Raw genomic sequence first — 12500 nt, forward strand, 5'->3', positions numbered from 1 at the left:
CTGCCTGGGTGTCCTCTCAGGACTGTTCCCCACAGGTCTAGGAACAGATCCATTGACCCATGTCACACTTCACTCCAGTACCGGCTCCCTACTTTGATGTAATCTCCATTGGTCTAAAACTTTCCAGTGCACCTCTGTCAGCTCCAGCAGCCCTAGAGACTTGGGTTTTGACCACATCCCTTACTCTCTCCTGTGCTATTAGGTTGAGACCAATCCTGAGCCAAAGCATCTGGTTCGGAGTGCCGACCTTCGAGTCAACATCGAAATTCGCAGAGCCATTCCTCGCAGTTTGTGCTTTGGCACTTGACAGCTTGAGTCTGAGTTCCTCCTCGAAGCCAGTCTCCATTGGAGCTGGGAGACTCCCTGAATCAGTTGACAGTAGAGGAAGTGTCCTCAGCTCCAGTGGAATAGTCTCCTTTTCAGGCTTTGGAAAGGGCCTTGGCTAGTCCAAGAAGACAGGTGCATCCACCAAGGTCAGATCCATCCTGATACCCAATGGGTCCTGTGGTTTAGTCTTCGTATTTTAGTCAACAGACCTTCAGAACCCATTGGCTTTGAGACAGTGCTACATTTGAGCTCCCTATCTGATTTTGGTGCGTGTCCCTCAGCCCTTTAGACATGTTTGGAGAAAACAGACATGCAGACAGAAGCATGTAGATTCCTCACCTGAGTTGGTCAATGAGGACATAGATTTGGATGAGGAAAGATCCGCCCCAAGGTCCTCACTAGAAGATGTCCCATTTGGAGACATCCTAGAATTGGTGATGCAGAAGATGAGTCCATGTTTTTTGAAGCCTTTGGGTTTGGCTCATCTGCATCCTGGGTTTTCTCCCCCTCCAGATACTTTGATAGACATCCTGGTACAGAGGGCTTGGAAGGATATTGATGTTATAGAGCCAGTTCCCAAGAAGCCAGGTAGAATCCTCATAGACCAATGTGTTTCCTGCCTTTTGAAGCTAAGGGCCCTCTAGTAGACGTGGTAGTGGCAGCCACAAAGAAAGAACCGAGGAAGGTTCATTTGTCCATCCTCGTAACAGAATTCAGGACATTGAAAAGACTGGGGAAACAGACTTGCACTTCAGTGAACTTTATATTTCGGGCATTGAATTACCTTGCTCATTTGACTAATTCCCAAAGTGACCTGATCAAGAAGCTGTCCAAGTCTCTTTCTGGTAACTTCCCATCAGACATCCAAAAAAAAACAGTGGATGCCCAAATGTTTATGTTTTAGTCTACTTCCAGTGTTGCCATATGACTGATACCAAATGCAGCAAATGGCACATCAAGAGCAGCTGGTACAGGCATTACCATGCATCACCATACTGGAATGTGGCTTTGACTTTTCGTAAAGTTTCATGATATGCTTTATTAATGTACCTTTCAGTGATTCCTCTCTTTTTGGACCCAGTGAACAAGATGGTAAGACCCTGTCTGCTCTAGGAATCCATTTCTCCACTCCACAGGGATCCTATTCCAGGAATGAAAGGGTTGGTAAGAAAATCTAGTTCAGAAAATCACAGAGCTTTCACCACACTACTTCTGGATATAGACTTCCCCAAGGCAGAGGAGGAGGCACTTCAAATGGACGTAACCCAAGAGGCAGAACTGGATGACAGAACTGTTGTTTTCATGGTCCTTTCACTGAGCCTGCCAGTGTCCCTGAAGAATTTCCTGGTTGATGCACCCTGGAGGCAGTCAGTGGACGCTTATCCTTGCACCCTCAACCCTGGTAAATTATAACTTTCAATTCATGGGTGTTAAGGATAATCACAAGGGTCTATACAATACTCTTTTTTTTTTTTTTGTATCCTCCCAAAGAAAAGATTAAAGTTTCCCAATACTCCACCCAATCAGTTGGAATCTGCAGCTAAAGAAGTGTCGTTGCTGGACAAAGGAGACCAGTTAGAATCCAGAGTCTTTTGCAAGTTCTTTTTATTTCTAAAAAAGATAGGGACCTCAGCTGCCTCCATCAGTTTGCTAAACAGACGAAATTCCAGATGGTGAAGTGGTTATGGTACAGTCCGTAATGCTTCTCTTGAGGAAGGATAATTCTATGTGCTGTGTAGATCTCCAGGACACCTACTATAACATCAAGATTCAAAGACAATCCAGGAGATTCTTCCATTTCTGTCTGGGACCCAATCATTACCAATTCAGAGCACTGCTATTCAGTCTCACCACAGCTACCCCCTAGAATTCATCAAGATTTATGATAGTGGTTGCAGTTCACCTGTGACTGAAAGGGGTCCAAGTCTTATCTAGATAGTTGGCTCCTAACTGCTACCTCCAGGAATCCACTGTTACAGTACCAAGCCTTTCTACTCAGTCTTGCAGATTAATTAGGAATAACAATCAGTCATATGAAGAACAAATTGTTTTCCACACAACACACAGAATTCATTGGATATGAGATAAATACAATTAGACAAATTGCCAAACTTCAAACCACAAGACTCCGGTCGTTAAGACTGGTAGATTTTCAGGTAGTTCAGCATTCCTGCCCACAAGCAAGACTGATTCTCCTTTTGTTAGGCCTGATGAGTTCTGCCATTACATCAGTACCATTAGCAAGATACCACATTGGAGTGTTGTAGTGGACACCGTCTGCCCAATGGTCAGTGTGTTCACCCTGTACACACCAGGATCCATCTTACTCAAGTGTGCAGAAACCATATAAGATGGTGGATAACTTATTTCAGTGATAGAAGGTATACCTTTCTTGCCTATCTGCTCCCCAGGCCACAGTAACCATGGGCACTTCCCTTCCAGAGCGTGGGAATTTTAAAGAGAAGACAGTTTAAGGGATTTAGTCATCTGTAGAGGCCAAACTTCACATCAGTGTCTTGGAGAGGAGTACAGTCCTCCTAGTACTAAAGGGATTTCAGAACTTCCTGCTCAAGGGAGTGACTTCCATCCAGATGGACAATGTCAGTGGTATGCTACATTATCAAACAAGGTAGAACACATTCGTATCCTCTTTGCTGGGAGGCCATGCAAGTCTGTCAGTGGGTGATGTTTTCCCATCATTTTCTGGTAGCAGTGCACATTCCTGGAACGTGTTAATATACTAGTGAACAGACTCAGCAGGTGTATCCTGTTACCTCATGAGTGGTCTCTCAAACAGACGGTGGCAACAGAGATCTCCAGCCACCGGGGCCAACCTTGCTTTGATCTCTTTGCCTCTTACGTAAACAATAAATGCAGCAGTTACTTTGCTGTCATCCATCAATAGGAACAGCCACCCAGAGGTGCTCTAGTCCATATTTGGCCCCAAGGTCTCTTCTATGCCTTTCCACCAATACCTTTCCTGACAAAATTCATACAGAAAGCTACAAGGTGCAAGACCAAGGTGATCCTCCTTGTCCCGTTTTGGCCATGGCAGATATGGTTACCTTTCCTTTGGCCTTATTTGATGTTCCCACCTTGGGTGTTGGATTTCATCCCAGATCTGATGAATCGCCATTTGCAATGCCTCTACCATATCTTTAGACCTTAAAACTAACTGCATGGTTTCTTAAATTTTAACAGTAGTCAGAGATGCCAGGCTGTCTTCTGTGGTAGTCCATATAATATCTTCTCGGAAGGAACTGAAAAAAAGACTTACAAGAGCAAATGGAAAAGATTTGCTGTTTGGGCGTCTTCAAAAGGCTTGGACCCTTTTCAGCCCCTCTTCCATTGATACTGGAATTTCTTTCAGAACTTTTTCTGAAGGGTTCCAATTTTTCTGTTATGAAAGTTCAGATGGCTGCCGTTTCAAATTTTCCCATAGGCTATAATGACTTGCTTATTGCTTCTCTTAAGATATCTATAATGCTTTCTTCAAATGAACTTGTAAGCTGAGACTTCCCATTTGAGACCCAGCTCATCCATGGGATAACGCATTGTTGCTGCAATCATTGACGCAAAAATCTTTTGTGCCTGTGGCCTCAGCTGATTTAAAGTTTCTTTCTTGGAAGGCCATTTGTCTGATTGTCATTACCTGTGCTAGACAAGTTTCAGAATTGCAAGCACTTGCATGCAAGATACCCTTTCTCATATTCTGCAAACATAGAGTGTTATTGGGAATGAACCCTTCCTTTCTCCCAAAGGTGTCATCTGAAACAAATTTGAATCAGTGCATTGACTTACCGGTATTTTTTCCAAACTGCTAAACCAAAGGTGAACACATGCTTTGTACATTAGATGCCCACAGGCAGCTCAAATTTTACTTGCAGTATACCAAAGATATTAGAAAGTTTGACCACCTATTTGTTTCCATTTCCAAGATGGAACTAGGATGTTTGTCTTTTCTGCTTTTCCCGGTTAGGGGTCGTCACAGCTTAACTCCGGTCCGCTAATGATTGGCAGTAGATTTTTATGGTGCCAAGTTGCCAGCCCCGATGCCCAACATTCAGCGAAGGCATGCCTATTCATGCATGTCTTTCGTGTGCCACTCGACCACGGGGAGGACATGCAGACTCCACACAGAAGGCACTCCAGCTGAGAATTGAATAGAAGAAACTCTTGCTGTGAGGCAACAACGCTATCTCTGCACAACCCTGGCTAAGATGGAACTAGGATAACGTGTATTAAAAATCACACTAAGTGGCCTGCAGACTGCATTTCCTTTGTTTCTAAAACCTGAGGATTGCCTTTGCATTCAAAACATTAAGACTCTGTCCAACTAGAGCAATGGATGCCTCTAAAGCATGTACAAAAAGAGTTCCTGTTAGTGCCATCTGTGCAGCAGCAGCTTGGTCAACAGTTCACACCTTTGTATGTCATTATAAATTGGATGGGCAAGCTACAGATCGCTCATCCTTTGGCTCTGCCATTCTCAGGAATGTCCTTCCTTGAGTCCATCCAGGTTTTTTTAGGTAGCTTGGGAATCTGTCCCAAACACTGAATCCAGTACAGTAGTTATGTACTTGCTGTAATGTTAAATCTGTGTTATGTCATTTGTGTCTGGTTCAACATCCCTCCCTCCCTCCCTCCTTCTCCCTTCCAAATTGCCATTTGCAACTTTTGGAGCTAGGCCGGACCTCCGCTAGGACTCCATATGTTTTTTTCCACATCACCTTTCCTAAGTGTGGAAAGCTTTAGATTATTATTCCTTTCCATAATATTTGGTCTGTATAATTAGAGTAGTCAGCAAACTCTACTCGAGGTAAATCAGACGGTAAGAGAGAATTGTGGGTAGGGGAGGAGTCAGAGTCTCCAATCCAAAGCCCTGGTAGAAGGTGCCGAGCTCAGAGCTGATTGGATTTGACATCCTAAATGTTGAACCAGATGAAAATAAGACAACGCGGATTTAATGTTATTGTAAGTACACAACTATATTTTCTCCCTTCTCATGCAACTGGCCAGGGCAATTATCTAAAACTTCAACACAGAGTGAATCTACATAAACAGGGCAAGGAGTCTTTCATTCATTCCAACATTCTCAACCAAAATCTGACTGTGTGGATGATAGGTTTTTGATCCCCCTTTAGGCACCTATTTACAGAGGACATGCAACAGGTATCAAAGGAGGCTAGAAAACCTGCTACTAGAAAACCATATTTAACAAAATGGAAAAGATTATCTAGTGGTGCCATACCAGAGACCAGGATCAATCCCAGGCAAGGGAGCCACTGGCTGTCCATAACTGAGAAATGCAAACAAGTACCAGTGGAGATTGGGTGTTTAAACCCATGCACCTAGGTAGAAGCAACTGTATGGAGCAGCAAACATGTACAAACTGCAATGACATCACTGTACATCCTGTGTGTATATGTGAATGGGGGATAGGCTAGGCAGAAGAGCCTTCACCTGCAGCCATAGTAGTGCCATACTGTGACACTGCAAGTTTCTTTACATCATGGTTATAGAGGTAGAAAAGGGATCTTGTGGTAATTAAGGTGATAGGAGGGTACCAAAATAATGAAAGAAATGTTAAATACATTAAATCTCAAATGTTGAACAGTTGTGCTCTATGAATAGCATAGAGCAGTTTTTCAAATTTAGGCAAAAATGTGTTTTTACTGCTTTTTTATTTGGTATGCAAAAAAAAAGGCAGTAAAAGCACAATTTTGCCTAAATCTGAAAAACTGCTCTATGCTATTTTTTTACTTGGTATGCAGTGTGCCGTGGTGGTGCTGCGGTTAGCGTTGTCGCCTCACAGCAAGAAGTTCTCCGGTTCAATTCTTGGCTGGAGCGCCTTCTATGTGGAGTCTCCACGTCCTCCCTGCAGTCAAGTGACGTTAAAGACATGCAAGTAGGTGTGCGTGAATAGATGTGCCTTCTGTGAAGGTTGGGCGTCAGGCTGGCACCTCAGCACCGTAAAAATCCACTGCCAATCATTAGCGGACTGGAGTTCTGCTGTGGCAAACCCTAACCGGGAAAAGCCGAAAGACACTTTTTTTATTATTATTATTTGGTATGCAAAATTACAAGCCGCGGTGGTGCAGCGGTAGCGTTGTTGCCTCACAGCAAGAGGTTCTCCCATTCAATTCTCGGCTGGAGCGCCTTCTGTGTGGAGTCTGCATGTCCTCCCCACGGTGGAGTGGCGTTCGAAAGACATGCGTGAATGGGCGTGCCTTCGTTGAAGGTTGGGTGGTCGAGCTGGCACCTCAGCACCCATAAAAAAATAGCTGCCAATCATTAGCGGACCAGAGTTCCGCTGTGGCGACCCCTAACCAGGAAAAGCCGAAAGATAAACAACAACATTTGGTATGCAAAATTATCTTTTGAACAGGATGTGAAAGTTAGCATTTCTGCTGTACATAGACTCATTGTAACAGTTAGCTGAAAACTTTGGACAGGTGTTGCAGTGGAATATTCTTGGGAAAGGATTGGCAGATTTACCAGTGTTTAATTTGTTAAATACAGTTTTTGCTGTTTGAAGTGTTTTGGCTCTCAACAATGCAAACATTTTTTTTCAGGCTACCTCATGAAACTATCAGCTGTTACTTTTCAGACCCTGTCCAGATGTTTTGAAAGTTTTGTAAGCTGTAAGAGTTATTGTTTGTGTGATGGTATAAACATTTTGAATATTTTCAGTATACCTTAAATCTTACAGATGTCAGTGTTATGATGCAAATGCATTTTTAACTTAGTTTTCTGTACTTAACCACATACTTTTCTAGTTACAGTCTAAAATAATCATAAATGTGATTAACATTGTTTTTCAGAGCCAAGCCAAGTATTGTCTCACAGTAGACGTTTCATGATCTCTGTTAGTGGCAGTTCATTTAGTTTTTCTGCTTATCTCTTTTATTACAGATATTTGCTTTCATGAAATTTTTCTGCTGGGTAGACTCCTATGTTTTGGCTGAGCTGTTAAAAAATGTCAGGTAAGTCCTTCTGTTCTGAATAAAGCAGCAAAACTTTATTTACAACTTTATTTGTAATATTTTTTTATATCAGAAATTGACAAGCTATATGACGTTTGCTGTTGAAGGTATTAGTCCTGTTTGTGTTGCAACATTAAAGGTCTGGTTGATAAACAGAAAGAGTACTGAATTCAGTCATTTGGAAACTTAATCACAGCTACTAGGTTAACTGCTCCCCCCCCCCAAAAGATATAATTTTTTCTGTCCTCTGTTAAATGTTTTGTACTTGTCATCATCTGAGTGATATTGGTTTCAGGGTTTGCCATCTCTTATCAGTGGGTTGGCAACAATTTGTGAATAGTCGTAGAAAGGGAGAATGTTCTTTGTGTTTCACTGTTGCAGTCATCACATTTTGGTTATCACTGCCAGGGTAGCCCTCAGTCAGCCTGGATACCAGAGGCTTAGTATTTCTGTGTCGGTTGCTGTCGCTTCAGGACTGACATCAGGCCATCAGTAGTATAAAGTAAGGCAGCTGACGCCATTCCATCAGTCTTTCTTGCTGAGGAGCGCAAAGCAGAAGCAGTTCACACGAGTGTCAGTTGGCTGCTACCTGAGTTTCGTTTTCTGAATTGAAGTCTTCTAAAGCTAAGTACCCCGTTGGGGATCCGTTTTTCTTCCTCTAACCGATGTCAGAAAAAGTTAACAATGGTCTCACCTGTGGAAAGCAAATACCACATTGAGACTTTAATTCTTACTGCGTCACTTGCTTAGGCCCAGACCACGACGTCCCCCGCTGTCGCTTATGTGCTTTGTTCAATGCCAGAACTATACATCGTCAGGCCCTTCTTGTAGCTGGATATTTTCACTGTCAGTCCTCGATTTCCTATATGGCTTTGGTAAGCCATCTGACATCAGATCTTCCAAAAAAAACATAAGGATAAAGACGGAGACAGACTGCACAGGTCCAAACCTATCAATGACGCTTCTGTTAAGCTAGTCATCAGTTCTTCGATCCTCAGTGAGGTGGTTTTGCAGCCCCTTATGCCCGCTTCTGTGGATTCGCAGGGCTCTACCGAGACCCTTTCAGAGTCTGGTATGCCACAAAACTCTTCATCGACTAAGGATCCTGTGGTTGTCTCTACTTGGATGGGTCTGGAGCCGTTGAGCAGGCACCGGCTTCCGAGGAAGTACTTCACACTACCGATTCTTGACACAAACTGATGACTTGCGCGTCTTCTGTTCTTTCTAAAACTACCGAGTTTCTAAGGCCTAGGGTACGAACCACACCCAAGAAACCGATGACCCCATCTCAGGCTCCTGCTTCCTTGCCTCAGTCTCAAATGCTTAAAATGCCACAAGACCTTATAATGTTGATTAGGGGAAGCCAAGCTACCCCTTCCAAAAGAAAAAGAGATTTGTCCACAGTAGTCTTATCTGAACAAGAGTCCGATGACTCTGATGTCTCTGTATATGAAGACATGCAACCCCTCTCTGTTTGTGAGGATTCTGATGCAGAGGAATCCATTCCTTCAACCTCTCCACCCAATTTTTCCTTTGAGGAAACCCTTCATACTTTAATGGAGCATTTCCAATGGGAATGTCAGGACTACCCTCAGTCTAAAAAGAGACTCAGGGAATTTTTAGATCTTCCACAGCACAGACCCCTGGCCATTCCTCCTGTCCTGGATGTTGTAGATGATGTTTTCATGGAATCTAGTTTAACTCCTGATTTCCTCCCACTCCCAGGAAACCTGTCGGGTATTAGAGAGCCCCTGACTCTCACAAATTTCTTTTCAAAAATCCTACTGCTGACCCTGAGGTTATTTCCCAAGGGCCTAAAGGAATTAAAGCAACTTCTGCTAAGAATCCCACCCCCTCAGTTAGGGATTCCCGAGCATTAGGCAGATTGGGGTATAAATGTATACACCTCTGCTACTCTTGCTATAAGAGCACTAAATTGTCAGTTCTATATGCTAAAATTCCAGCAGCATACCATGGAACTCCTCAAACAAAAAATATCAACTTTTCCTGCTTGTGCAGAAAGTAAAGATTTGCAATACTTCATGCATTCTGCAAGGCAAGTAACTAAGCACATCTTACACTGTGGTTTTGATGCCCTAGAAGCATCTTGCAGAGCAGCAGTCACCAGTTCTGTCCTTAGAAGGCATGCTTGGCTTAAGGAACATCCCTTGCCAGACCATGTCAAATCTAAACTAGTGGATGCACCCTTGCACAAAGACAACTTATTTGGCACCAAGCCAGAGGAGGTCTTAAAAAATAAAGATAAAGCTAAATCTATGCAGACAGTTAAGGATTTCCTGCAGGTCCAGCCAACCAGGTTCAGTAGGCATTGCCCCTCCAAACACTGGTCCTTTCCTGTCCCCTCCAGGTCAGTTCATCCCAGACCCTGGGGAAGCAGACCACCCAGACAACAGCCACAGGGAATGCAGAGATCATACAATGGAGTACCTCCACTTCAAAACCAGGGAGTGCAAAGCCACCCTCTCATGGCAAGAACTCACAGTGACTCTCCACTTCCACCCCCTCCCTCTGTCCACCTGCACTTGCCCCTGGGAGGAAAACTCTCCTTCCACACGAGCACCTGGGCCACCATTACCAATGACCATTGGGTCATCAACATAGTGTCCCAGGGATACAAATTTTCTTTCCACACTCTACCAACCCCAAAAGGGTTTCCAGAGCGACCTCCAAACCAGTGGGTGCAGGCCAAAAAGCAAGTCCTTTCCCTGTTCTCCATGAGGGCAGTAGAGCACGTTCCTCAGAACAGATAGGCCAAGGGTTTCTACTCCAGGCTCTTCCTGGTACCCAGAAAAGAGGGCACCTGGTGCCCCTATCCTCGATTTATTCATTCTAAACACCTTCCTGGTGATACCAAAATTCAAAATGCTCAACCTTCAGCAACTACTACTTATGCCCTCCAAGGATGCCTAGCTAGCCACCCTAGACCTGAAAGAGGCCTACCTACACATCCCTATCAGGGAATCATACAGGAAATATCTACGTTTCAGGGCAGCATCTCTGCAGTTTCAGTTATCTGTGCTTCCCTTTGGCTTATCTACTGCTCCCTGAGTTTTCACAAAATGCCTGGCTCCCGCCATTGCTTTTTGCAAAGAAATATTCAAATTTACCCATACTTCGACTGCCTAATTCAGGCAGACAGTCAGGAAAAGCTGCTCAAGCACCTGGCCTTTGTAAAGGACCTACTGACCTCCCTAGGGTACAGTATCAACGAAAAGAAATCCAAACTAGTACCCACCAAAAAATTATATTCCTGGGAGCAAGCCTGGACACATCATCCCAGATGGCATTCCTTACACCAGAAAAGCAAATTTACCTGACAGCCTATTTCTCTCAACTAGCCACCAGACTCCAGTTATCCGCAAGGAGAATCTTGCAAGCTCTTGGGTTCATGCCATCTTGCGTTCTGTTGTGTTGTTGTGTCTTTCGGCTTTTCCCGGTTAGGGGTCGCCACAGCGGAACTCCGGTCCGCTAATGATTGGTAGTTGATTTTTACATGCCGAGTTACCAGCCCTGACGCACAACCTTCAACGAAGGTACGCCCATTCACGCATGTCTCCATGCAGAAGACGCTCTAGCTGAGAATCGAACTGGACAGCGTCTTACTGTGAGGCGACAACGCTACTGCACTACTCATTCTATATGCCAGACTGCATATGGGGAAACTTCAGTGGTACCTAAAAAGCCTTTGGTGTCAACACTCTCAAGACCGGGAAACTCTTATACCAGTGATACCTTGTCTAAGGAAAGATTTCCTTTGGTGGGCAGCAGCATGCTACCACAACAATGGACTACCCTTCTCACCACTCCATGCCGCCCAGACCCGCACCACAGACGCATTAAACTATGCCTGGGGTGCAGACCTGAACCGGCAGGTGCATACAAGGCCAATGGGGCCCACATCAAATACATCTGCTCATCAACCAAAAAGAGGTGTTAGCTGTCCAACACCCATTGACAACATTCAGATCCCTTCTCTCCCCAGGGGCTCTACTGATCAAAACAGACAACACCACAGTGATGTGGTATATCAACAAGCAGGGAGGGACTCACTCCTACCCTCTATGCAGGTTCGCTGTGACCAGTTGGCACACAGCCTCAGCCATGCAACTACACCTGTTAGCACAGTTCCTGTCAGGCTCTCTAAACTGTCTGGGAGACAACTTAAGCAGAAATCTTCTGGACCCACATGAGTGGCAGCTAAACCAAAGAACCTTCACCCTTATAACTCTGAAATGGGGAACCCCAAGGTCGACCTCTTTGCTTCTCACTCCAACCATCAGCTCCGCAAGTTCTGCACCAGGGAGCCTCACTGCAGGGCCTGGAAAGTGGCTGCTCTATCCTTCCAGTGGGTCAAGCTCTCTATGCATTTCCCCCACTACCTCTCATTAACAGGGTACTGCTCAAAATAAAGGAGGAAAAACCCAGGGCAATCCTGATTGCCCCAGACTGGCCATGCCAGCACTGGTACCCACTGCTGCACAGCCTTTCCCCTCTGCCACTATGGCATCTCCCTCAGATCCCAACACTCCTGACCCAGAGGGAAGGAGAATTCATGCATACCCAATTACAGACCCTTAATTTGGTAGCCTGGCTTATTCCCTGACCACTGTACAAGCTGCCAATCTCAGTAAACAGGTTCTAGATGTTATACGTGAGACCAGATGTGCTAGCACTAGAAAGTCTTTATGCTGACAAATGGAAAAGGTTCTGCACCTGGATCCAGGCTAAGGGAGCTGATACGGCACAACTCACCCTACCTCTCATCCTGGATTATCTAGCTGACCTACTACACAGTGGTCTATCCTTTTCCTCTATTAAAATTCATGCCTCTGCTGTTTCTGCTCATTTCAGCACTGAGCAACCTCTGTTCTCACTCCCTCTCATCAAACAGTTTCTCAGAGAGGCTAACAACTTGAGGCCATCCAGAAGAGCACCTACCCCAGCTTGGGACCTAAACTTTGTGTTCGAGAGATTCACCCTGCCCCCCTCTGAACCAGCAGCTTCAGCAGAATTAGTTTCTCTCATGGAAGACAGCCTTGCTTCTTCTGGCCATCACTTCAGCAAGAAGAGTATCAGAGCTACAAGCACTAATGGCTGTGGACCCCTTCATCATTTTCCATGCTGACAGGGTCTCCTTCAGGACTAACCCATCCTTCATGCTAAAAG

General features: G+C 44.7%; 1 protein-coding gene across 1 annotated transcript in view; it reads left to right on the top strand.

Moving 5' to 3' along the window:
* SCAMP4 (secretory carrier membrane protein 4) overlaps positions 1-12500 on the top strand; it is a 588202-nt gene that overhangs the window by 163982 nt on the left and 411720 nt on the right. The window contains exon 2 of the mRNA XM_044053975.1: positions 7243-7313. Coding sequence (XP_043909910.1) covers positions 7307-7313 — 7 coding nt within the window. The 5' untranslated portion in view covers positions 7243-7306. The remainder of the gene's footprint in view (positions 1-7242; positions 7314-12500) is intronic.

Source organism: Protopterus annectens, chromosome 13.part0 (assembly GCF_019279795.1).
Source record: "Protopterus annectens isolate FY-2018-M chromosome 13.part0, PAN1.0, whole genome shotgun sequence".
In the NCBI taxonomy this organism is placed as follows: Eukaryota; Metazoa; Chordata; order Ceratodontiformes; family Protopteridae; genus Protopterus; species Protopterus annectens.